Source organism: Haliotis rufescens, unplaced genomic scaffold (genome assembly GCF_023055435.1).
Source record: "Haliotis rufescens isolate VD_foot unplaced genomic scaffold, xgHalRufe1.0.p SCAF_8, whole genome shotgun sequence".
Lineage (NCBI taxonomy): Eukaryota > Metazoa > Mollusca > Gastropoda > Lepetellida > Haliotidae > Haliotis > Haliotis rufescens.
In genome coordinates, this window is record NW_025964372.1 from 22,031,905 (window position 1) to 22,059,703 (window position 27,799).

General features: G+C 38.6%; 1 protein-coding gene across 3 annotated transcripts in view; it reads left to right on the plus strand.

The window, feature by feature from the left end:
• Positions 1-3,626: 3,626 nt before the first annotated feature.
• LOC124142830 (ATP-binding cassette sub-family A member 2-like) overlaps positions 3,627-27,799 on the plus strand; it is a 94,161-nt gene continuing 69,988 nt past the window's right edge. For all 3 annotated transcript variants that reach the window (XR_007219379.1, XM_046511520.2, XM_046511519.2), the window contains exons 1-2: positions 3,627-3,973; positions 23,944-24,037. Coding sequence is in view for 2 of the 3 variants with exons in the window: in XM_046511520.2 (XP_046367476.2) it covers positions 3,908-3,973; positions 23,944-24,037 (160 nt within the window). In the remaining variant the exon portion in view is untranslated. The remainder of the gene's footprint in view (positions 3,974-23,943; positions 24,038-27,799) is intronic.

Consider the following 27,799-nt stretch of genomic DNA (forward strand, 5'->3'; position numbering starts at 1 on the left):
GTTCCCACATACACACAAGGTCATTTTCCTGACCTGTACAAAATCATCATAGTTTTCAATAAGGAAAAGTCCATTTCAGAATAATTACAATGTCATGACAGTTTGCAGATAACATTTTATCTATAGCGTATTTATAAAGCATCTGTGTCTGCCTGTTCATGGAAACACCACCAATGTGACTAATACAAAAGTGTCACATGGCGTCTGATCAAGAATGTCATTCGGCATGCTTCGTCTCTTTCCGTGAAATCACTGCCTTCAGGGGAGCACTAATTAACAATATTTACATACATTGACAAGTATCTTCAGGCTATTATTTAACGGAATAATCTATATACCAAAAACGGATGGGTTATAAAGATTGTATTACCTCGTAACGATGGAATACAGTTAATCATACCTGTGATATATGGGTCATTTCAGTTCGGTTCTCAAGATAACAAACGTATATATATTGCCGCCTTGCCTACGCTACGCTCACTGGTCATTACGACCTTAAACTTCATGCAACAGAGCGATCCATCAAAGAAGCCGAGGTTAATGTAGGTGTAAATAAATTTACTCATCTGTCATCTGGGAGAACTGTTTTGGACAGTTCATGGAATTTCACTCAGAACCGCTTCTACAGTTAAATTATTATCGCGGAGACTCCTGAGTACTTTACTCCAAGTATACCACGAGTCTCCTGAAATGAGTATCGGGTGGACCCAGTGAGTAGTTGGTTGGTTGGTTTGTTGTTTTACGCCGCACTCAGCAATATTCCAGCTATATGACGGCGGTCTGTAAAATAAACGAGTCTGGACCTGATTATCCAGTGATTAATATCATGAGCATCGATCCACGCAATTGGGACCGATGACATGTATAAACCAAGTCAGCGAGCCTGACCACCCGGTCCCGTTAGTCGCCTTTTACGACAAGCATAGTCGTCTTTTGACTGGGCAAGCATGGGTTGCTGAAGACCTATTCTACCCCGGATCTTCACGGGTCGGACCCAATGAGTAACCGGCATTGCTGGAAAGTGTCATTTTGCCCCGACGGCAATGATTTAGGTTTTAAAGCCGCATTCTTGAAAGCCAGTTCCTATTTGAAAGGTTGGTTGGTGGGTTGGTTGTAGTTTAACGCCGCACTCAGCAATATTCCAGCTATATGACGGAGGTCTGTAAATATTCGAGTCTGGACCAGAAAATCCAGTGATTGACAGCATGAACATCGATCCACGCAATTGGGATCGATGACATGTATCAACCAAGTCAGCGAGCCTGACCACCCGATCCCGCCTTTTACGGCAAGTATGGGTTGCTGAAGACTATTCTACCCCGGAATCTTCACGGGTCTATTTGAAAGGTAAACAACGATAACATAAATATGTTGAATGACGTCATGTGTGTATGTTGCACACGTGATCAAATAGCAATATCGACATGGGTTATCAGCAATGCCAGCAACGACTACTTTATCACTTTGAGTGTGTTGTTTAACGCCGCACCTTTTTATGACGTCGGTCTGAGAGAGAGAGAGAGAGAGAGAGAGAGAGAGAGAGATGTCACACATTGTTATGCAGGTTTAGTGGACCCATACGACAAATTCACAATATATATTAGGAATGGGTATCTATTCTGTAAGCAGATATATTGTCAAATAATATATTTCATCGTTTTCACAATTCATAGCTGGCAAAGTTGTTGAGGGAGCCGTTCGTATGCAGAGTTGCGTCCCTTAGTCGTACAAGGGCCCAGTATGACCATGGGTTCTAACCCCAGATGCTCCCCAAGCCTTGGTTTATTTAGTGCCTTAGACATATGCTGGTGTGATTTATCAACGTCTGTCAAACTGTATCATTTTAAATTTCTGACCACATTAAGATGACACGCGCCTTGATGTAAGAGAAATACTGTCTAAAATACACCCATCGCGTTCACACAATTGACTCGGATGTGTATGGGCAGCAATGAATGGGTGAATAATGTTTTATGCAGCCGTCAGCACTATTCCAGCATTATCGAGGCATTTAAATGGAGGTGTGATAATAAATGACCACTCCCTTAGCCGTCCCTGACAACAAGTATTGGTAATACCGATGACTTATTTAATTATTTAATAATTATTCTACACCGGGATCCCCACAGTATTAGCAATGTAACAGTGGTATTACACCTTGGTGAACGGTAAATGTCGCGTCGTGAAAATAGTACATAGATAGCTGCGATTTCGCAGTTAGCATATCCGCCCTGTCGCCCACTTTGAAGAACACCAATAGCGACGTAATCTGTGACGCAGTTTTTGTCGGCACTTCCGTGTAGTTTATCACAAGGACTAATTGTTTACTGCACATTTCCCGACTGCTGTCACATCGGCTAGCTCCACTACGTATTGAAAACGTGATAAGCATGCAGGTGGTGATCAATATCATGTGTCGGTGACATTAAAAGCTTACATTTGTGACCAACCTTGTTCGACGATGTATTGGCTGCAAAATGTTATAACTATATTTGTATTAATAGTCATGAACATAAAAAGTAAATAAAAATGATTGACGCAAATCTCTTAATGTCGAGTTCCTGCTCAGGGTGCATATTCCAAGCGATTTGAATATACTGTCACGACTACAGCGGTGATCACGAAGTTGCTTGCGACGATTATTGACAAATGTAATTGTGCACAGTGACTGTTTACGATGGCAGTGAAGATAATGGTTGTTCCAAATTATGAATATTCAAAATATTTACTTGATCGTAATGTTGTATACATTTTTCTATTTGGTCTACGGATCGCCGATACAAATGTTGAATATAATTAAGAATGAGAGGAAAGCCATTGTTTCATTCCCGCTAAGGTTTATACATACTTCACTGAAAAAAAACCAAAATAGTAGAGAAGCGGTACTAGGCTCTTGTTAAAGGCCCCAAGCGTAAACGGTATACAAAAGAGAATTTTTGCGTTTAATGACTGTTGTTGAATTCCTTCAATGTGGTTGAAAAACTGGTCATACATGTTAATTTGTTCACCAACTGTACTATTTAGTGACCATTTTAGCAAAATGTGTTTTTACAATTTTATCTTTATTTTTATTTCGACCTCTGACTTTTAACGTTCTCATAGAAACCTTAAACCAAGTTGTTAAAAAATGAAAGGTTTTAACATGACATTGTGCCAAAAGTCATTAAATAAGTCGATCAGCGCTATTATTTATCAAACATGCTTCAGATTTCTCATTGCTGTTGGGCCAAATGAATCATTAAAAACAGGGACAAATCTGCGAGATTGAAAAATGCAAATGTAAATTTCATAAACCACGTAGCACACGAGATTGGATATTTGTACTGTTATATAGCTGTTGGCTGAGCGAGTTTAAACCTGATGTACATGTATATATTTTAAGAAATACACATATAAACGATTGCGACTTTAGAACTAGCTCGGACATGCCTTACATACTTCTTTGTTATAGGTATTTTTTGGTCTGGCCCTTTGTCTCTTCAGCCTAAAGCGATCCCGTTGATTTGACCTAGATACTGGCGATCAGCTGCGAGAAATAAACAAATTCACGTGGTATCAGTTTCTATTTTTAGGATACTACTCACACCAATCAAATCGCCCAAAACAGGTCATGTGACACAGATGAACAACAATGGTGCGCGATGCATACATGTCAATTGAAACATAACTGCAAGAACTGAGAAGGTGCTTACGGTCGTTTGTGGCGATATTTTAACACAATGGATGTCGTCTGAGGCCGCGGCGAGTGTTTGGAGACAATATACTGCCATGTAGAAACGCATGGCGAGCCATACGGCGGAACAGACATAGGTGAACACGTACGTCAAGATACACGAGCCTGTATCCTGCAATCTGCTTCGCGAGAAGATAATCTTCGACAGTGATTAAGCAATTAAGCTGTTTCAACATGGGGTTCTTTCACCAACTAAAGCTATTATTATGGAAGAATTTCACTCTGAAGATTCGGAGGCCGGTGAGTAGGATTGACAGTGATGTAATCAGCATATATATATATCGAGGAGTGTTAAAATTGTTCATAAGTGTTGACATTGCTATCCTTCTCTAGCACAGGTTCAGTGATCGAACGAGCTCATGCGAAGGTTAACCGAAAGTCTTAGGATTGATATACCTACATATCGAACATATCGATCAGGTTTCTGGGAATTTATGACAGCTAGATCGTCAGTTAATAGATTATTGTGGTGGTTTACGATAACTGCACGAGTGAACAAGCAGAGTTACCTTAGCAGGGTTATCAGCTGGTTATGTTTTGATGGTTACAGGCCAAAGACGATCATGATTCGCGGTGTTTATGAAGAATTTCGATAATAATCATTACAGATGAGAACACTGTAGAATGCAGATTTTAGAAGAAATATTTAGTCAATGCACTATATTTGCTCATGCTATTGTCCACTGGGTTAAGATGTGCTTACATACATTTTCATCTGATCTGATACTTTAGCCATAACATTGCTAACAGTACAACCCACATTCACATATATCAATGCTGTACCAAATGCATGATCAATATTAATTTATGTGAAATATGATTAACCTTATTCGTTATACATTGAAAAATGTGTTGTGAATGTTTTGTATTGAATTTCTGTTGGGCTTGACATATTTTTCTTATCTTGTGGTTGATCTGCCCTGTATGTGTTGACCACATACAAATGTGCTTGCAAAGGGTTAAATTGCAAGTATACAAGACAAGCTAACTGGTATGGCACATTAGTCATGTTAGTTCATCACGAACCAAAAACATAAAAATAAGCTAAAAAGTCTTTTTAGTTTATGTTTTTTCCTTCCCACGGTGCCTACCCTGTAAACCAGCGTTAGAAATTGGCACTAGTCCTGTAGTCCTTGCCAAAATGCCCAATAGTTAAGGTATCATAAGGACCAGTAGAAATTTGCCACTTTAATCATGTTAATGGGTTTTTTACTATATGTTATCATTATAAGGACTAGTGGACTAAAACTGTTAGTTTCTACCACTGTAAACCTAGAAATGAAAACAGACGTCTTAATTAACCTCATAATTCCTGTCAACGTTTTATTATTATTTGGCAGCATGGCCAGACAAATATGAAATACAAATTTAACATGTTTAACCCACAAAAATCTAAGCCAATAAGAGCTAAAAGAAATTGAGTTTTACAATACTGTATGTTGAATATTATGTCTTTGTTGACAATGACTTTAATTATGTTTCCTGAATTAGATTTCAAATAATTTCATTTCTCTGAATGTTAACTAAGTATGGCAAGGTATTGATTTGAAAAGTGAACTATTAAATCTGCTCCCAATTTAGGCATGATAGGGTGTGAGTCAGATGAAATTAGGAAGCAACTCTCTCAACGTCAGAACCTATGACTCACAAATTGGCTCAGTGGATGCACTTTTCATGCAGCTTACCCCAACAAGATGAAGAACGGCCTGCACATTGATGAATGATGCTATGCACAGAGCATTCGGCAGTTTCAATTTGTTGGATATCCAAAACTATCCTACATTGCCCCTCAAATAGTCTACCAAATATAAAACGCCAGAGATTAACCATTCTCAATTACCTGCCGAAACAGATTTCATTGGGCGTAAGAGGCAAAATAGGGGTGAAAAATATATGAATGGATCACTGAAAATCAGTGATGACACCAGGTGTCCATGTAAAGGGTATGCAGACGTAAGTCTGCTGCGTACAAGATGGGGATGGTTTTACGCCGCTTTGAGCATTCTTCCAGCAATATCACGGCGGGGGACACCAGAAATGGGCTTCTAACATTGAGTAATGAATCAAGGTCTCTTGCATAGCGAGTGAACACTTTAATCACTAGGCTTGCCCACCACCGCAAGTTAAGAGAAATAGGTAGAAATATGGCATCGGTGTGGGGCAGTTTTTGTCTTGACCCAACTAAAGCATTTGTAAAGGCTGTTTTGCCACAGACAAATGGTGAATTGTCATAAAACCTTGGTGTCTTGTACATAATTCTGTTAAAACTTTACAAAATATCTTTTTGAAGATAACTCCGACATTATCATCATATGTTCATATTGTTAAATTTGTTTTAAACTTTCTGGATCGAAATGTGCATAACTTTATCTGTAGCCTATGTTTATATTGTGATTTTTGGCCGTTCTTCATATTGAACTTTATTTTCATGTTCATTATACCTGAGGTTGCCCAGGTGGCCCTAACCGTCTATGGTGCCACAATTCACTGTGCAGAGTTGCATCAGTACACCAGAAACCTATGATCATGGGTTCGAGTCCGGGTTCACCCCGGCCATGTTTCTGGGTTTGTCAGCACCATACCTGTGGTTGTGGGTGTCACCAAAGTGGCAAACGTCTGAGACCTGCATCTACATGATCTATTCAGTCTTTCCTTTAATCTAGCCGCGGCGCCGTTGTTTAACTGGAATACTGTTCAAAGTGGCGCTAAACCCAATTCATTCACCCTCTTTCTTTCCTGAATACACATTTTCCAGTATATGTAACCATGGTAACATGCAATCTACCAATCGTGAAATTTTGATAAATTTAATATGATTAAAATTTAATTTAGTTTTCAAACGACCATGCTTTTTCACATACCAGTGGTCTCATGATCATCATTATTTGTGTCTGTTTTATATTTTGTATCCGATAAAACCATGTGCTGAATTAATATGATCTGAAGGACATGGACCATTTGGAAAATAAGAATGGATACCACATTGGGACATAAATCACAGATGACATGTTTGTGATGGCAGGTTGAATTGATCAGGAATGCTTGTAGCATCCGAGCATGGTTGTTGAGTTAAATAATTAGCTTTATCACATGTAGCCTGTTGTGACCAGAACTAGATGATCAAGGATTAAGATGTGGTGTTAGTATGGGTGCAGTCACAGACCTGGGCAGATCAATCACCTTGAACGTTTGAACCCACTTTTATCTAACCGAAAGGTCAGGCCAACTATGTATCTGAATGGGTTTGGGTCAGTAGTCAGTGTGTTTGCCCATGACACAGAGTGCCTTGGTTTGATTCCGCACATGGGTATGATGGATACAACATTTATGGTGGTTGGTAGCATAATGGTCAGTGCGTTTGCCAGTCACACATAATTCTTGTGTTTGATTCCATGTATCATAATAATGGATATAAAGTTGTAGACGGCTGTTAGCATAGAGGTCAGTGTGTTTGCCAGTCACACATCATTCTTGGGTTTGATTCCATGTATCATAATAATGGATATGAAGTTGTGGACGACTGTTAGCATAGAGGTCAGTGTGTTTGCCAGTCACACATAATTCTTGGGTTTGATTCCATGTATCATAATAATGGATATGAAGTTGTAGACGGCTGTTAGAATAGGGGTCAGTGTGTTTGCCAGTCACACATAATTCTTGTGTTTGATTCCATGTATCATAATAATGGATATAAAGTTGTGGACGGCTGTTAGCATAGAGGTCAGTGTGTTTGCCAGTCACACATCATTCTTGGGTTTGATTCCATGTATCATAATAATGGATATGAAGTTGTAGACGGCTGTTAGAATAGGGGTCAGTGTGTTTGCCAGTCACACATAATTCTTGTGTTTGATTCCATGTATCATAATAATGGATATAAAGTTGTGGACGGCTGTTAGCATAGAGGTCAATGTGTTTGCCCGGTCAAACTCAAATGATTGGGGTTGATTCCATACATGTGTATGATTGTTTTAACAGTGCTGCTGCTGCTGCTGATGATGATGATGATGAAACTTGTGATTTTCTTTACTGTTGCAATTAAGATGAACTCTTGACATAGCTCTGCAAAAGGTGTATACATTTATCACCTGGTATGTGAGGATTGGTTGATATCTTAACATACTCTATGTAAAATAAGTTGAAGAATGATCAAAATTTGTAAAATGTTTTTAAAAATCTAGATATGACAAAAATATACCTTACTCTCGTTGTGAGATGGTAAACTATTTTAGAAAGTGAAACTATTATGTCTGCATATTGTTGTCATGGAGAAATTCATGTCTGTTCAAAGGTAGCATAAGCTGTGTGACCTTACACATGGCATACAATACTCCTTGTCCAGTTGGACTACAAGCATAGATTACACTGCTGAGCTTTTGTCAATATGGAGATTTCAGAGTTGATTAGGCTTTTAAAGCAACCCTAAAGTGGGGATTCCAGGTTAGAATAGGTCCCCAGCACCTTATGTTTAAGGCGACTAAATGGATCAGGTAGTCAGACTCATCGACTCGGCAATATTCAATCTATCTATAGGACAGCAGCTTGTAAAAATATCAGATCTGGACCACACATTTTCTGCTAAAAGGTTAAAAGAATAGTCGGGAAGCCTAGTGGTTAAAGCGTTTGCTCATCACGCCGAAGACCAGGGTTAATTCCAGACAGGGGTACAATGTGTAAAGCCCATTTCTGGTGTCCCCTGCCGTGACAGCTGGAATATTGCTAAAAGCAGGGTAACACCCAATATCACACACTCACACTAATAGTAATACCATAGGATTGAGTGGGAGAAAAGGCCCAACACAGTTTCACGATTGTTTTTGAAGGAAAGGATGTAGAAATAAGATTAGCCCTTGCATCTTTCATTGTCCAGAAATTCTTTTGTTAAACATGTGTGAAGATCCGGATTAGAATTGATCTTGTCGTAAGAATTGCTTGTCTTTTAAGGTGACTAACACTATCGAGCTCACTGACTTAGTTGATGCATGTCATCATATCCCAATTTCCTTAGATTGATGCTCTTATGATGTCTATCATTGTGTTGTCAGGTTCAGACTATTCAGTTTATAGACAGCCTTCATATAGCTGGAATATTGCTTAGTGCAGCATTAAACAACAAATAAACTTTGTTAAAAAACAATAAGCAATGTTTTCTACAATAGCCTATTCCTTATGTTGAATTCAATACAACCTGTCTCAACTTGCTTAGAGAATTGAAAAAGAAAAGGGACATAGGGAGATTTTCCTCAGCCATAGTGCTATAGGTCAAACCATATTCAAAAGGACATGTTGCTAAGAGTAGTCATCCAATCTGACAACACTCGTGGGAATGAAGGAGATGTGATTTTGCTTTGGTGGCAAATGGCTCCAGAGCATTAATCTTACTTGAACGGACATATAGTGTCCTGGATAATCATATGGTTTTTATAATGAAAATTACTTTTTCGAAAAACGTTTGCACCCAAAAAATGATACCAATGTTTTAACAATCTGAAAAACTGGGTATCATGATCTGAGATATAGGAACGTCAGGTCGCCCAGCAGAGCCCCTTCCAAGCTGCATATATCAGTGCGATGCTTTCTAAATAAACCACTGATAAACCATTGACTGATTTTTCCTGTGTGCTTAGATATGGGTTTTTCCATGTGTCTCAGAAACATAGTGGGAAAAATGGCTGCAAGTCGTGTGGAAAATGGCACAATATGATAAATTGGGCAGTTTACTCAAACTTTGTATTCATACATGCCTTCTAAAGCCACTTCATTGAATGAAAATGTCTAACACATTTATCACTTTAAGAATAACTTTATACAATAATGTTTTGTTGTTTGTTGTTTAACGCCACACTCAGCAATTTTCTAGCTATCTGACTGTGGTCTGTAAATAATCGAGTCTGGGCTATACAATCCAGTGGTTGACATTATGAGATTCGATCTAGGCAGTTCTAAGGCAAGCAATGGGTTGCTGAAGACCAATTCTTACCCAGATTTTCACCTGTTTTATATGATAAAGAGATTATTACCCTCTTGTGTTATCAAAATATCATATTTTAGGAATCAGAAATATATTATTCCTAATATATGATATTTGCAATACGGAAACACATTCAGTTAATAATCTCTATTAATTGTCCTCTGTTATTGTCTGGCTGGGTTGGTGTAATTTCACACCTACATGGTTGAATTCAATTCTTCACTCCCAATATCACATGATTTCCATGGTAATCTGTAGAAAAGATTTTTCCTTGTTATGCTGGCGAAATAAATGTAAATTTGTAAACACACATTGTAAACAAGGACTGAAACTGTGAACAAGGACTGAAACTGTGAACAAGGACTGAAACTGTGAACAAGGATTGGAACTAAACAAGGACTGAAACTGTAAACAAGGACTGAAACTGAACAAGGACTGAAACTGTAAACAAAGACTGAAACTGTGAACAAGGACTGAAACTGAACAAGGACTGAAACTGTGAACAAGGACTGAAACTGTGAACAAGGACTGAAACTGTGAACAAAGACTGAAACTGTGAACAAGGACTGAAACTGTAAACAAGGACTGAAACTGTGAACAAGGACTGAAACTGTGAACAAGGACTGAAACTGAACAAGAACTGAAACTGAACAAGGACTGAAACTGTGAAAAAAGACTGAAACTGTGAACAAGGACTGAAACTGTGAACAAGGACTGAAACTGTAAACAAGGACTGAAACTGTGAACAAGGACTGGAACTGAACAAGAACTGAAACTGTGAACAAGGACTGAAACTGTGAACAAGGACTGAAACTGTGAACAAGGACTGAAACTGTAAACAAGGACTGAAACTGTAAACAAGGACTGAAACTGTGAACAAGGACTGAAACTGTGAACAAGGACTACAAGGACTGAAACTGTGAACAAGGACTGAAACTGTGAACAAGGACTGAAACTGTAAACAAGGACTGAAACTGGCCGTATTGGCAGAGACATATCTGAACATGCTGGTGGAGGGGCTGTTGGAGCTCAGGGAGCAGGCATCAGTCAATGAGTGTGTTGGCTCTTTGAGACATGTGTAGGGCAGATGGACAGCACCCAACACTAAACATTCAAAGCTAGAAATACCACAGTAAGACCAGCTTCGTTTGTATAGCTGCCACAAAGCCTTCTTGCTTGCTTGGTCGTGTGTGACCTAAGGGCCATCAATATTCAACGCACAAAAAGCTTCAAATGTCCGATGACCAACACATAAGCTCAATAAACCTACACAATAACTGACCAGGTCAATCTTTGTTCATGTTTCAGTTGACTGATTGAAGATCCAAGGGTTTTTTCTATTTTATTAATAGTTTATTGGTTTGTTTGTTTTGTACATGTTGTAGGACTCGCACACCAGCAATGCTCAATGAGGATTAGCATCCTTAGTGTTGACTACAAAGATGAAAAGACTAATAATGTTTAAAATATGCTACTTAATTTAGAGATCAATGAAAGCTTTGACTTAGGGCTTGGATGGTTACCAAGGTTACCTGGACTGAATTAGAACTATTCTGACAAGTGGTTGTGTATCCATGACAGCTGACTTGTGATTTACTGATTGTTTATCTCTTGTTTTATTGCTGCACTCAGCGAAATTCTAGCTGTGTGAAGGACCCGGCCTGTAAATAATCTAGTCTGGGGCAGAGAAACCAGTGATTGATATTATGAGCCACAATCCATTCTGTTGGAGTATGATGACACAATGAATGAGTGAGTGAGTGAGTTTGATTTTACTCCGCTTTTAGCAATATTCCAGTGATATCACGGCAGGGGACATCAGAAATAGGCTTCACACATTGTACCCATGTTGGGAATCGACACCATGACGAGTGAATGCTTTAACCACTAGGCTACCCGACCGCCCCTCACAATGAATGAGATGACCAAGAGGAATAATGAAACCTGAGATAAAATAGCATGTTATTAGTTGTGATCAGTGACTGTAAACATGGTACAACATGAAGTCAATATGTATTCAACATGTTCAAGGACATCCTGTGGATGATGGCACAAGAGGAATATCTATACACAGAATCAACTTATTCAAGGACTTCCTGCACAATGCACAACTACATTTCTATTCACATAATATAAAATGCACTTGTTTAAAGTGTATAGTTCAGTTAACATAATAACAGCCACTGGTTTGTCTGGGCCAGACTTGATTGTTTATTGGTCACCATTTTGTAAATTGCATATTGCTGACTGCTATGTTAAATAAGAAAACAGATCCTCCCCATATCGTGTTTTTGGCAGAAAGGTCCCAGTGTCCTGTGCTGATTGCTCGTGCTGTCACCCACTGGTTCACCATGATATGGTTGGAATATTGGTGACTGGAATATTTGTTTGGATCAAAATCCCGAAACCTTAGTAAATTAATTTTAGATCTTCATCCCCATCACCAAATAACCAACACACCGAACAACACCATGTACACTGTGTACTGGTATTTTCCATGCTTCATGATGTTCATGTGAATCCAGCCTTGCCAATTTATGCTTACAAAATGCATATATTAACCGATCACCATGGTCACACTGCCACAGGCACCACATCAAACTACATGTATAAATTCCTGGCATTTTAGACAATATGTCACATCTCCTGATCCACCTGCGTTAAAAATGGAAGATTGTTATCATTTTCCCCTAAACCTCTTTGTGTGGTGTGTCTTTGTTTGACTTTTTAGCTGCTAATGCATTTACAGTTTCAGATCAGTTTTAGGTATCAAACCATATCCCAAAATTTGAAACAAAATACGTTTACTTCCTTGTTCACGTTTTTGACTAGTTTTTTGTATCCATGGTTACCATGTTTATACTAGAATATTCTATTTCATTCAATAATTATGGTCCATCCTGAGTTTTAGCATTCAGTGATGTCCGTTCTTTGGTAAATTAATACTTGTTGGCCATGATAAGACATTACTTAATCATGTCAGGTAGATATTGTTTGTAATAGCAGTGCTGTGTTGGACAAGTGTTTTGTCACTGCAAGCCATATTACTCAATAATGGTACATATTGTTTATAACAGCAGGGCAGTGTTGGACAAGTGTTTCTTTGTTGCTTCAAATCACTGTACAGAGTTGTGTCCCTTGATTGTACGAGGATCTGCTGATCCTGAGTTTGAATCCAGCCTTTACCTTGATTATGATGTTTTTTGTCTTCATCATTCTCATGAGTACTGTCTAAGACATCTGAACTTTCCTTCCACAATAAACTCTACTCTCCCAGCAGCGTTAGACATTGGCACTAGTCCTGTAGTCGTGGCCAAACTACCCAATAGTTAAAGTATCATAAGGACAAGTAGAAATATAGCATTTTAAGGTTTTGCTATATGTTATCATTATCAGGACTAGTGGACTAAAAATGTTAGTTTCTACCGCTGCTCAGGGGGCTTGAAATTAAGCAAGAGATCTTTGCCATAACTCTAATGTAAAAAACTAAAGATTTCCCAAGATTCCTCGACTCAAATATCATAGAAGACTATGGAATCCTCCTAACCTTGACCGTGCTTGTGATATGATTAATGTAGTTAATGATTGAGACATGTTGAAAGTGACCTGGATTTCCCCCAAAGATCCCAAATTGCACTTGCAGGTAAACTGGAGCACCTGTTAGTTTGTCAAAGGAGTGACAAGTGTGCACTTCCCCCCTTGCCGTACTTCACTACTCTGTGAACTGCTGATCAAACAAACGACCGACGCTTGTTTGGGTATCAACAATTATATTTACGTGACCTTCCTTTCATGTTACCAATAACATAAACCGTAACAACTTGTCCAGGATGTTATAGTATGAAATAGTTTTGATTGTTATGTTTGAAATGCTCTTGTTTCTGTTTTTTTGATCTGCAAAAAAAAAATCTTTGTAGCCGTGGTAACATGAAAAATGTTCAAGCAATAAGTACTGGTAATATGACGTGTTTAAGTGGCGGGACCAAGGAATTTTGTTTCATGAGGTCATACCGTTTGTACTTTTCATTTCAGAATAGAAGAAACAACTTTTCATTTCAGAATAGAAGAAACAATAACAATTTATCATGTTTGTTTGAAAAAAGGCTTATTTAGTATTTCATTGTTAAATTTTAGAAAGTATTTCAAGGGAATATGCCTGAAATTAACCTTGAGGGCACTTTTTTTCTCTTGCATCTTATCTTAGTTGGCCAAGAACTATCATATAATACAAAACTAAATGTTATCAGTTGTAATCAGTGTGGCTAAAATCATATTTTGTGACGATAATTCCTTCAACACGTTCATTGCATGTATTTCTTCTTCCCATCTGACAATGTTTGAAACCCCTTTCTTTTAAAAATAAGTAGTTGAGGGGCTATAACATGATTGTGCTGATTCATTGTATTAGATTTTGTGAAGTCATCATGGTAATACACATGATGAACACATGCATGATGTTTCATGATGTAACTCTAACAGTTCAACAGACCACGTGATGACCTAACAAGATATTTGCCATCTCAGCAGTAGGTTGGGGTTGGCAAAGTTTCTGGGGAGCATCACGTCAGTGATCCTGTAAGCTGATTACGTTCTATGATTAGCTGAAACCGTACAGGTTTAGCAACAATCCAGGGTTCACCATTCTTCACCTCATGCAGGGGATTACGTGACTTAATGTCAGAGGTTGAAATATTTCTGAATCGAAATCAAGGAAGCGTATTAGCATGATGATCTTATGATATGTTGCTATTCACACAAGTCCCTAGTGTTCATCATGTTCATAGAGTCTTTCATGTGTGGATAATACAAGCCAGTTTGTTAAAAAAAGAAGAGTTTTGTTTGATTCATTGTTTCCATAAGTGTTTTTTCTGTAATGTTGTTGATTCTGTTACCTTGATCTGCAAGGAAACGAGTGTGTAAAACATATGGCTGTGTCAAAAAAATCTGAACTCTGTTTTATACCTTTTGACTTTAAATGTGTTCATGTACACTTGAAAATTGAACAAAATAATTGGCCGTAATCAGTAGATGCCAGTAGCATGTTATCATTGTTATATCCAGGTTAACAATAACATGTTGCCAGTAGCATGTTATCATTGTTATACCCAGGCTAACATGTTGCAAGTAGCATGTTATCATCGTTATGCATGGGTTACCATGTTGCCAGTAGCGTGTTACTAGCTTACTCAGTTTAACATGCTGCCTCCGGGTATCCAAAATTCATTGTGTATGTATGCAAACTCTGTAATGGTATATGTGAAGCTCTGCAATCACAATTATCATCTGCAATGAACCAACCACCTATAGCGAAATATATTTGTGAATGAACTTTAGACTGGACTCAATTGTGCAACATGAATCACTGAAAACCAGGGCAAGCTTTATTGAAAAATGCAACCTAATATTTCTTTTGAGACACAACCACGATCTTTGAAGACAATACCTCAAGGCTTTATTTACCATACTGTATCACTAATCCTATGTCATGAGTAATTTCCCATGCGCTCTTCGGCTTGATGTCATCAAATTGAGCGTACTTTAAGATTATGTGCATATGTTCCTATTGCGTTTTACACCAATGCCTCATGAATTTATGTGACACTGGCAGCAGACTGCGCCTCCCTGTGTTTCAACAGGTGCAATTAGGTTTTTATGTCAACATGCACCTGGTGCAACTTAAACCCTGTTCCTTACAAAGTTACATGGAGCCCTGACATGATCTAGATTACAGATATTTCTAAATGTTCCTGTATAGATGAAACATTGGCTTTGCGACACAGTTGTCATGGGGGCTGTAGGCAATCCCTATTCTATTTGTAATGGTAGTCGTGAAGTATGCATGTCTGCTGTGACGCATTACATGAAAAAAAATATTGTCATATAACACCTATATGCATACTATAGTTTGATATCTCCTTATTGTGTTTTGGAGTCATGGGGTGCCCAGTTTCTACAGCGACTTACGCAACTGGGCTACAATGACATGAATCAACCAGGTCAGTGAGTCTGACCACCTGATCCCATTAGTTGCCTCTTACAACATACATAGTCACTATTTACGGCAAGCATGGGTTGCTGAAGACCTAGTCTAACCCGGGTCTTCAATGCTCATGATCATAATGATCATAATGACTGAGTCAGTCAGTGTAGTTTTATGCCGCTTTGGGCAAAATTCCAGCAATAGATTGCTTTAGGCTTTAATTATTTCTTCCACACAAACATGATAAAGCTGACATGTCGTTATGTAACTGAAATAATGTTCAAAATCAACAGTAAACACGTTAATAAGAAACAGCTCACATATTCATTTTTTCACATTGATGTTGTTTTTTGTCGGATCCATAATGTAAGAATTCATGGTAATATAAAAAAACACCTCATGAACTATTAAATACAGAATTCACTAACTATCCACCAATGCATTAGGTCTGTGTATTATGATGACTACTATCAACAACAAACAAATACTTCCTTGTATGTTCATCGTAAAGATACTGAAAACAAATAGGGTTGTTGGTTCATGAATGTACAATGCATAGTAAAACACACAATAATTATGGCAGGAGGCCGTAAAGTATTAAGTTAAATCATTTGTTTAATTTTAGAACAAGGTCAAATATGTCCTGGTTATCTTGAATTGTCTATTGACTTTGACATGTAACCATGGTAACCTGCAATGTTTAAAGACCCCTGACTGTTCTCCTGTTGAGAAAGTATGACTGCTTTGATAAGTGTTGTTACCATGGTAATGCTATGATGAAATATTTTTTACTATGATTTTCAGTCCTTTCTGATTGCACATACATTAATTGTTGACAATGATAGGAATTGTAGCTACCTAATTGAGGTCAAGTGACAGGTTCATTGGATATCATATCTGTTAATGTATTCATTTTCAACTATTCGTCAGCTGAACTGGTGTCTTTTGCTATATAATTTTTATTCAAATTATATGTTACGTTTTCATGGAAACAATTTCCACTTAGGTTAGGTTTCAACAAAGACGTATATACGTCTTTGGTTTCAAACAGGGGTAGGACTCATTTCTGGGCCATAACATTTTTCAACAAATCTTGGCATGTGCATTGCTCATCTTAACTGGTGCCTTTTGCTATTTTGAAATCTTTCTTAATTTCCATGGAAATAATTTTGTCTCAAACAATTCAAGCCTTCATTTCTGAGCCATAACTCTCACACTGATGAATATTTCTGCATGAAACTATACATGTGCAATGACCATGTGCTCAATTATTACCTGTTCATATTTTTTATTTTTTATTTTTTTTAACATCTCTTGTGTTTCCATGGAAACAATTTGGACTGTCTCAAACAAGTTTGGCAGTTTGTTTCCTGCCAAATCTGTACAGCTAAAAATTATTTCTGCATGAAACCATTATCTTTCAGTCTCTAATTTGCTGTTATTATCCCCCGCCGCGCGAAAGCGCGAAGCGGGGGATATAGTATTCACGACCGTCCGTACGTCCGTCCGTCCGTACGTCCCACCTGTTTGTTGCCGCGATATCTCAAGAACTAAACACTGGATTGTCTTCATATTTGGAACTATGGTGTATATACAGACTCCGCAGACACCAGTCAGTTTTGGTGACCTTGACCCCATTTTAAAGGTCACAGCAGGCATATCTGCTTTTGGAGTTGGAAAACAGTGTTGCCGCGATATCTCAAGAACTAAACACTGGATTGTCTTCATATTTGGAACTATGGTGTATATACAGACTCCGCAGACACCAGTCGGTTTTGGTGACCTTGATCCCATTTTCAAGGTCACAGCAGACAAATCTGCTTTTAGAGTTGGAAAACGGTGTTGCCGCGATATCTCAAGAACTAAACACTGGATTGTCTTCATATTTGGAACTATGGTGTATATACAGACTCCGCAGACACCAGTCGGTTTTGGTGACCTTGATCCCATTTTCAAGGTCACAGCAGACAAATCTGCTTTTAGAGTTGGAAAACGGTGTTGCCGCGATATCTCAAGAACTAAACACTGGATTGTCTTCATATTTGGAACTATGGTGTATATACAGACACCGCAGACACCAGTCGGTTTTGGTGACCTTGACCCCATTTTCAAGGTCACAGCAGGCAAATCTGCTTTTGGAGTTGGAAAACGGTGTTGCCGCGATATCTCAAGAACTAAACACTGGATTGTCTTCATATTTGGAACTATGGTGTATATACAGACTCTGCAGACACCAGTCGGTTTTGGTGACCTTGATCCCATTTTCAAGGTCACAGCAGGCAAATCTGCTTTTAGAGTTTGAAAACGGTGTTGCCGCGATATCTCAAGAACTAATCGCTGGATTGTCTTCATATTTGGAACTATAGTGTATATACAGACACCGCATACACCTGTCAGATTTGGTGACCTTGATCCCATTTTCAAGGTCACAGCAGGCAAATCTGCTTTTGGAGTTGGAAAACGGTGTTGCCACAATATCTCAAGAACTAATCGCTGGATTGTCTTCATATTTGGTACTATGGTGTATATGGCGGGGGATATTTCGTCACTCTGTGACAAATACTTGTTGTTCTTTGAATTTGTAAACACATTTACAGTAACAACTTCAACTAATGAATCAAAAAAAGTAAAAAACACATTCTTGTATCAATCGTTTTGAAGGCGGTGGGGGAGCCCAGTGGTTAAAGCAGTTGCTGGTCACCCTGACTAGGAATATTCGCCCATGGGGTCAATATGTGAAACCCATCCTTGTTGTCACTGCTGGGATGACCGCCTCTGTGGTGTAGTGGATAGAATGTCTGACCAGAGGGCGGAACGTCAGTGGTTCGACCCTTGGCCGCATCATAGCAAAAGACAGTCATTGGTTCTTGGTGTTTCCCTGTCTGGCGCTAAACATTAAGCAGATAATACAAGGACTGGTCGGCTCGGTGTCAGTATTCTGTGTCTGAGTGGTGTATTATGTAAACTGTGTCATGGTGTCTGAAAAAACAAAATTGATCTGGACTAGTACTCACCTCGTCTCACCTCGTCTCACCTCACCTCACCTCACCTCACCTCACCTCACCTCACCTCACCTCACCTCACCTCTACCAGTATGCTCTTGAAGCATTTTACCTTCATGTCTAGTGTAGTGAACAACAACTGTGATGTCATTCATTGTTGCAATGTTACGTTTCTTCATAAAGTAGTAGGGAAGCCTAGTGGTTAAAGAATTTGCTCGTCACACTGAAGGCCGGGGTTCGATTCCCCTCATGGGTTAAATGTGTGAAGCCAATTTCCGGTGTCCCCCACCGTGATAGTGCTTGAATATTGCAAAAAACTCACTCTAAAATCTTAGTAAGTGAGTGAGTGAGTATGGTTTTACCCCGCTTTTAGCAATATTCCAGCAATATCCTGGTGGTGGACACCAGAAATGGGCTTCACACATGGTACCCATGTCGGGAATCGAACCCGGGTCTTCGGCGTGACGAGCTAACGCTTTAACAACTAGGCTACCCGACCGCCCCTTCTAAAATCTTATTGCTAAGAAGATAGAAGAAGATGGTCCCATACCGAACGCCATAACATTGACTCAGGAAATGAGTAAACATGTATATATACTTTTAGTATGCACAGTAAATTATGATGCCACTTCAGAAACAAGACAAATTGTTCAAATAAGATTGTTTAAATTGTCATGAATAATTCCCTCTCTCAAATGTATAAACATACTTAAGAATTCTTTCTCAATGTTTAGTGGTAGACAGTTGCGTGTGAGAAATGTTTTTACAAGATGACAGATGACAGAGGTTGAATTCCTTCTCAATGTTTAGTGGTAGATAGTTGAGTGTGAAAAGTGTTTTTACAAGATGACAGATGACAAAGAATTTCTGGAGGTTCTTGTCAGGTCACCTTGAAGCCAATAACCTAATCACAGAGGCACTTAACAGTACAATGTATCCACAACCGATATCCTTGCAGCTGGGGCCCTCTTTGGGTTTTCTTACTATATAAAAGCCGACTGACTTTTTCAAGCTTATCCTTCTCCTCAACAACCTGCAGCGATCTCATCGAGAGCTTCCTAATTATTTGGCCACTTCCTTCTGTGGCCGAAGCCAATTTTCTTTATCTAAGATAAAATTATTTTAGGTTTTCTTTGGAGTTCTTAATTAGGAAAGGACACATCTGCAATGGGGAAAAGTTGATCTGGTTGGATGCCACTTTGAGCAATATTTTCAATTATATGATAGTGTGTGGGAGGAAGGACCAATGTGTCGTAGGTCTTAAACGTTTAACACTGTTGGTGTGGTGCTGATGGAGCAATTATGAGTCATAATGGGGGTGAATCTTTCGATGCTGGCAGGCTCCCCACAGCGAAAGCCTGTTCGCGGAGTTCTCTATACTGCCACTGTGACAGGCACAACCATGCATGGAGTTGAACCGACTGTTTGTTTACAAACAGGTGACGACTGTTGTCACTCTGAGTACTCTTCCAAAAGCTAAAATATTTTCTTTGTTTGTCAATTTAAATTCCCATTTAATTTCAACTATCCTGTGTTGGTGTCGTAAGAACGTAAGGTGAAAGTTGGGTGCTTTTTGTTGGTCTGCAATCTCAGTCCAATCTAATTAGACAAACAAATGTAACTTCATCTGGGAAATAGTAAGTCATTCAAAAACCTTTTTCCCAACTCACTAGAATTGTATTAAGAGACATACACAAAAAAATGAATGTCACTACATTTGGAGGGCAAATTTCATGATTTGTGTAATGGCCGTTACCACACTGGTTGCAGAAATGTTACCTGGAATGTAACAAAGGTGTCATGTGCTGAGGACCTTGCGATACTGGCAAAGAAGGGAGGTAACTCTGCACAGCAAATTGTGACTCCCCTGAAAGACCTGTGAGATAACAGTGCAGTTAAAATCCAGACAGCCTTGACATTTGGTGGATTAATGTTTAAACCAGATTTCTTCCAAATGAAAGCATGTGTTATTGATCATTCTGAAAAAAAAGGCTTATGCAGGTTCAGGTTTTGATGACAGTGACGAACAGCACAAAACATTTTTTTTTCCAAGTCCTTATCTGATTATCACCCAAACAGAAAGAAGACATTAATCACTTGAACATGTTGAATGAAATTTGATACTGGCCAACATTCATAAAAAGAAAACTATTGAATTTGCAATTATATCTTCACGGTTTTCTCATGTTATCATTTTACCTATAATCATGATAATTGTATTTGTTACTCTGGGCCTAAGACTTGCTGCCCCTTTTGGAAATCTAATTCAAGTTTTTAACTTTCTGAACTAGCTATATTCGTTATTGATTCTACAAGGCGTTCTTTCGAGGTGTTGGTGAGATTTTCCACTGTCGCACTTCTGAAATTGAAATGTTTGCACCCCAAACTTGAGCCAAAAACTTGCCTGTCTCTGCTGCCTCGTTGTAAAGGTTGCCATAGAAACGCGAAAGATTGAAGATTGATGGGATGGTTCTATTGAGCGTGTGACTCATCAAATTTTGCATGGAGATAGAAATGTAGTTTCTCCATGCTGTGGCCATTATTTATTGTGAACTAGATCCTGTGTAACAAGGCCAAGCTGTAAACGTGCAATTGAATTTTGCAAAATTTCTTTAGGATGATTGTACGTGTTTTAATGCTTATGTGAACACCACTTTCATACTTACCTGAGTTAAGTGGAACATAGTCATAGCTGTATTAGCTTGAATGAAAAATGGCTAGTCAGCAATTCTACACCAGTTGGTTCCAGATACATATATTCATATGTGGCAGTGATAGAAACTAATAATTGTAGCCCACTAGTCCTTGTAATGTTTCTTGTTTAGCACTGCATTACACAATATTCCAGCTAGATGGGTGTCTGTAAATAATTGAGTTTTACCAGACAATCCAGTGATTGATATCATGAGCATCAATCTACACACTTAGGATACAAAGACAAGTCAGAGAGCCTGTCCACCTGATCCAGTTAGTCGACTTCTACAGCAAGCATGGGTTGAGGGTGACCTATTCTAACCCGGTTGGTTGGTTTGTTGTTTAACGCCGCACTCAGCAATATTCCAGCTATATGCCGGCGGTCTGTAAATAATCGAGTCTGGACCAGACAATCCAGTGATTGATATCATGAGCATCGATCCACGCAATTGGGATTGATGACATGCATCAACCAAGTCAGCGAGCCTGACCACCCGATCCCGTTAGTCTCCTCTTACGACAAGCATTATAAGTCGCCTCTTACTGCAAGCATGGGTTGCTGAAGACCTATTCTAACCCAGATCTTCATGGATCATTATAGTGTTAAACCTTATCATGCTAATTGTGTTTAGTTGTATGAATTTAGTGAATGGTTGTGTGATCATTTCCATGTTTACATGATATATTCTCAATTGTGAACTATGGAATTTAAAATAACCAATTTCTCAATCAATTAGCATGATGTATACATCCCAGGGAGTTGAGAATGATAACTGGAAGACAAACATGACAAATGGACCCACTGGTCAGGAACAAATAAAACACATTTGAGCAGATATTAGTACCTGAATAACATGGATAAGTGCGGTATAGAAATTTATAATATAAGTGATTCTGTAATCATGATAATGTTTGATCATTACATGTTGTTACAGGGTAGGGGGCCCAGTCATCTAAGGCGCCGCAATTCGCTGTGCAGAGTTGCGTCCCTTGGGCACCCCAGAAACCTATGATTGTGGGTTCGAATCCCAGTTCGCCCTGATTATGTTCCTAGGTTTGTCAGCACCATACCCGTGCTCGTGGGTTTCACCGAAGGGGTGAACGTCTGAGACCTGCATCACTTCGGGCTTTCCTCCCACATTAAGCTGACACACCGCAATATAACTGGAATACTGTTAAAAGCGGCATTAAACCCAACTCACTCACTCACTCACTGTTACAGGGTTTGCTGATGAGTTATTGATTAACGTCAATCATGGAGACGTGTAACAATGTAACAATGTGTAATTTAATGTGGATACACTGAAAATGTATATTGTGCAGAAATGTATATGACCACAGTCACCGTCTTCCCCTTGTACATGTTGTAGATGTTATGCAATTGTTTTTGAAAAATGTTTTTGTACAGAAATAATAAGATGAGCTTTAGTAACATGAAGCTGAAGGATTATTACATCTCGTCTCTTAAATGAAGTAAACAGTTGTTGAACTGTCTTAATGCAATATTATAAAAAGAAACTCTCTTCATTCTCAGAAACTGCATCAGATTTGACTTGCCCACTATTATAGACTTGCATGGGCTGTATTGGATATATTTGTTTCATTTTTGTTGGACTACCCACCCAATCTTTTTCTATAACTAGGTCACTGTAAATTGTCACAGATATTTTTTTATTTTAACCTAAATTCAGGTTAGAAGTCCCATGTAGACCCAACTTTGAATTGGTCACGCTCACTTATTTGGTTGATGCATGTCATTGTATCCCATTTGTATAGATCGATGCTCATAATGTCAATCACCAGATTGTATGGTTCAAACTTGAATATATACTGTTGTGATGTAGGTGGAATATTGGTGAGTATGCTGTTTAATAAACAAACAATCAATCCAGGTCAGAATAGGTCCCCACCACCTCATGCTTGTGGAGCACTGTGTGGATCTGATGTCTGACCTTGTGGATAGTGTCAGATGGATTGTGCTGATGAAACCTTCACTGGCCCAGCCCAGACCCAGACCTAGTTATTTACAGGGCACTGTAGTCCTGCACCCTGACCGTGGAATATATTTATTTTATGAAAAAATAATAATCTAGAAATGCATACAAAAGCAAGTCTAGCCAGCTCAAGCTAGCTCTATTCCAGCATAGGGACTTTTTTTATTTTTAGAGTCAAGAAGGATATTGTGTAATATAAGATTTCAGAGACTAAATGTTAGTCTAAGGGCACTGTAGCCTCGCTCCAAGGCTGTAGTGAATAATATGTCCATGGATGAATAGTAATTTTACCTTATGTTTGGCATGTCTAGATAGCAGACAATACTAAGAATGCCAGTTTTTTTATTGGGACAACCTATTCTTATTATTTATATTATCTAGAAATTATGATTTTTAAATGATAATTATTGCTTTAGAGACTTGTGCAAGTCTAGGGGCACTACAGTCATGATGGTATAACTGTAATATTCCTGACTGGTGTGGGAAACGACCTTCACTCATGTTGTATAAGACCAGATGATGTTGCTGTTTGCGGATGTTGTTTTTGAATATTTTTCTTGCTGTTTCAGTTTGTGCTGCTGTTCGAGTTGTTCATTCCTTTGGTGCTGTTTGTCATCCTGCTTATGATCCGAAAGAAACTTCCAGCCAATCCACAAGGCACATGTAAGTCACATGACCTCACTCAGCCAAGACCTGTGAAGTTCCAGGTGGAGAATAGGTTTTCAGCAACCCATGCTTGTCGTAAGAGGCGACTAACAGGATCGAGTGGTCAGGCTCACTGACTTACTTGATGCATGTCATCCAATCCCAATGTGTAGATCAATGCTCATGATGTCAAGCACGGGATTGTGTGGTCCAGATTATTTACAGACTGCTATCATCGGTCATATAGCTGGAATATTTCTTAGTGTTGGGTTAAACAACAAACCAACCAACGAACCGGGTTAGAATAGGTCACCCTCAACCCATGCTTGCTGTAGACTAATTGGATCAGATGGTCAGTCTCTCTGACTTGTCTTTGTATCCTAAGTGTGTAGATTGATGCTCTTGATATCAATCACTGGATTGTCTGGTAAAACTCAATATTGTGTAGTGCAGTGTTAAACAAGAAACATTTCAAGGACTAGTGGGTTAAAATTATTAGTTTCTATCGCTGCCACATATGAATACATATATGAATACATGTGTCTGGAACCAACTGGTGTAGAATTGCTGACTAGCCATTTTTCATTCAAGTTAATACAGCTATGACTATGTTCCACTTAACTCAGGTAAGTTTGAAAGTGGTGTTCATATAGCTGGATTATTGCCTTAAACAACAAACAAACTAATTTACAAATCACTCAGCCAATCATTGATACTTTTGTAAATCACATGACCAATTTAAAAAGCACATAGTCCCATGACCCCAAAGAACTAATACAAAAGGCAAAATAATGTCACATAACCTCAAACAACCAATACACACTTAGGTCACATGACCTCACACTCCCTGAGGCACAGACTGTCAGATATGACATTCATTCCCACAACAGAGATTTTATATTAGTTGTTTTTCGGGACATGTAATTCTGTATCCTAGAGCTCAATAGGCATAAAAATTGAAAATGGATGCCAAAAATAGGTATATACCTGTTGTTTAGCACAAGTGAAGATGATGAGAAAGTATTTTTATTGCTGTTACGTTGAAAATATTTGATGCATCAAACTATTTAAAAATAGACCTGTGAGGCTGTGCAGTGTATGCATGACTTCTCAGAAAATAGTAGGACTCTGTCCGACATGTCTCGCTTCCATGAAGAAATCAATCAATGGCTGTGTTTGTTTGTGACTATGCCATGACTACTTACCTCACCTGTGGCCGACATTCATATAGACAGTTAGTTTCGGCTTGCTGTGGGAGTTTTATTGCCCGATAAATATTGAATGACACCTGTGTCATGTTGACATGATGGGAGCAAGCCAGTTGGTTGCTGGGTGTTCTGTTTGCTGGGATACAGAGATTGCAGGTCAACTCTCATATTCAGTGTCAGATCCTGATGAGGATGAAAAAAAGGGATGCACACTGTAGCCAAGTCATGTGAAAACACACACTTTGTAGGTGGCATGTAAGGTGTATAGAAATCATACTGCCAGTGATAATCTGGATTTCCTTTTTTCTCCTGACCGCATTTATACACTGTGCTCAGTGTCTCATGTTTAAAGCATAGTGTATTCAATGCGAATGTGCTGATTTATCAAGTTTCTTGTTTGACATTTAACATCTTTAAGGAACCATGATATTCAGTAATTGATAGTGTGAGCAATTTTTGCCCAAGGGATGCAACTCTGCACAGCGAATCGCAGCGCCTTAGACGACTGGGCCACCCGTACCCCCACCAGTGATTGATATTTTGAGCCATACCATTGGGATACGATGACAATCCATTAACCAAGTCACTGAGCCAGACCACCTGATCCATTATGTCGCTTCTTCCAACCAGCATAGGTTGCTAATCTAACCCCGACTCCCCATGGGGGTAAACAAAAAGGAGTATTGCAGACAAAAACTGTGGTGTTCATAATGTTAATCTCTGGATATTCTTGCTCAGATTTGATTGTTTATAGGCAGCCATCATACCCGTGCTCGCGGGTTTCACCGAAGTGGTAAACATCTGAGACCTGCATCACTTCGGGCTTTCCTCCCACATTAAGCTGTTAAAAGCGGCGTAAACCCAACTCACTCACTCACTCGCTGAATCACTGGATTGCTGTCCAGACACGATTATTGACAGGTCGCCATCATATAGCTGGAATAATGCTGAGCGTGGCGATAATCAAACACACACACATGTTGTGTGTCATCATACTCCACTGAGGTGGATGGTTGCTTGTGCTATCAAAGGTTGGTGTAAGTGGCCCAGGATTGATAATTTAATCCTCCATGGTCATGGTGTATGGAATATAGTTGATGCATCCTGTAACAATATTAACTCACTCATTTCTAGCTCAACTGAAAACATTTTAGAAAAGTGATATACAATCAAATTTACTAATTCAGTTATAACCCCTCAAATTCATCATCCGATTAATCAAAACAGATCATTACATATCAATAATGAAATTAAGTGATCCAGTCCTTTGTACGAGATACTCTACATATTCACTGACATCTCTTGGTCAGTCAGGCATTCTACACTAGATCATCAGTATCGCTGACAACCCTAATAGAGACTAAGGCTGCACACATAAGGCTACACTCTTTATATATTACAGTGGATGGATGAACTTGTCCTGGGCACACTTGTACAAAGCGATCTTAGCGCTACAACTATTGTAAGCCTATGTTAAAGTGTGTGTGTGTGTGTGGATTTTTGTAGGTGCTTTTATTTCTAATCCATCAATACAAGAGGGGACAGACAAATGACATAACTTTTAACAATTTCATTTACTTCCTGTTCGAGACTTTTTTGGTCAGCCAATGTCTAAACTCAAAAATTACAAGTGTGTCCTTAAATGCTCAGCCAAATGCTGGTGCAAAATGTTTGTTCTGCAGTTAAACAAATGTTCGTTGTGGCTTCTGGAAAGATTTATTCTTGTAAAGGGTGAGATTTATTCCTGTAAAGGGTGAGATTTATTCCTGTAAAGGGTGAGAAACTTTTGGTCCCAAGATTGGATGTTGTATAAATATTGCATAACGTTCTTAGGCGCGCAAAATTTACCCCCTAGGAGCAAGAAATCTTTTGAAGTGGAAATGCTGTATTGATTCTGTGCCAAGTGCTGATTTTTATCTCATGGAGACAGGTCTTTTGAATTTTTCTGAGAAAGGAAACAAGAATAGAGTGTTCTGTTGGCGTTGATCTGATTGTCAGATTTCCATTTATATTGCCTTATGTTGGATTACCTTATATATCATGATGTATATTACCCAAGGAATATATTTTTAAAACATTTTTCTTAACTTACAAACATCGGAATTTCTGCACTTGTACACAGTAGATGTTTTCAAAATAAAAATATTATTTCAAAATAAGTTCATATTTATGTGTAGGCATAAGTTCCAAGTTGGTAGTGAGGTTGCTTTGTTTAAGGTTTAATAGTTCATGCTTATACTTATGGCCAAAGAAAGATAATTTATTGTTCCTGGTATATTTGGTATGTTTAGGATGTATATGTGTTCACTGCACAACTTACCTTGTATCAGAACATATTTGAAGGTGATGATTATTCAGAAAGTGTTGAAACATGTTCATATGACTACAAGTGGACCAGACAAAACAAGTTTTCTTTTTACAGCTATATGTTTGCAAATAGTCTCACAAGGGAATGTAGCCTGTGGAACAATATTGAACATGTTGAATGACTTTTCACCTTTAAGGAATTTTACAGCACTTGATCATGTTGATTGTGCTTCAGTAAGGTACTGATAAAACCATTATTTATTAG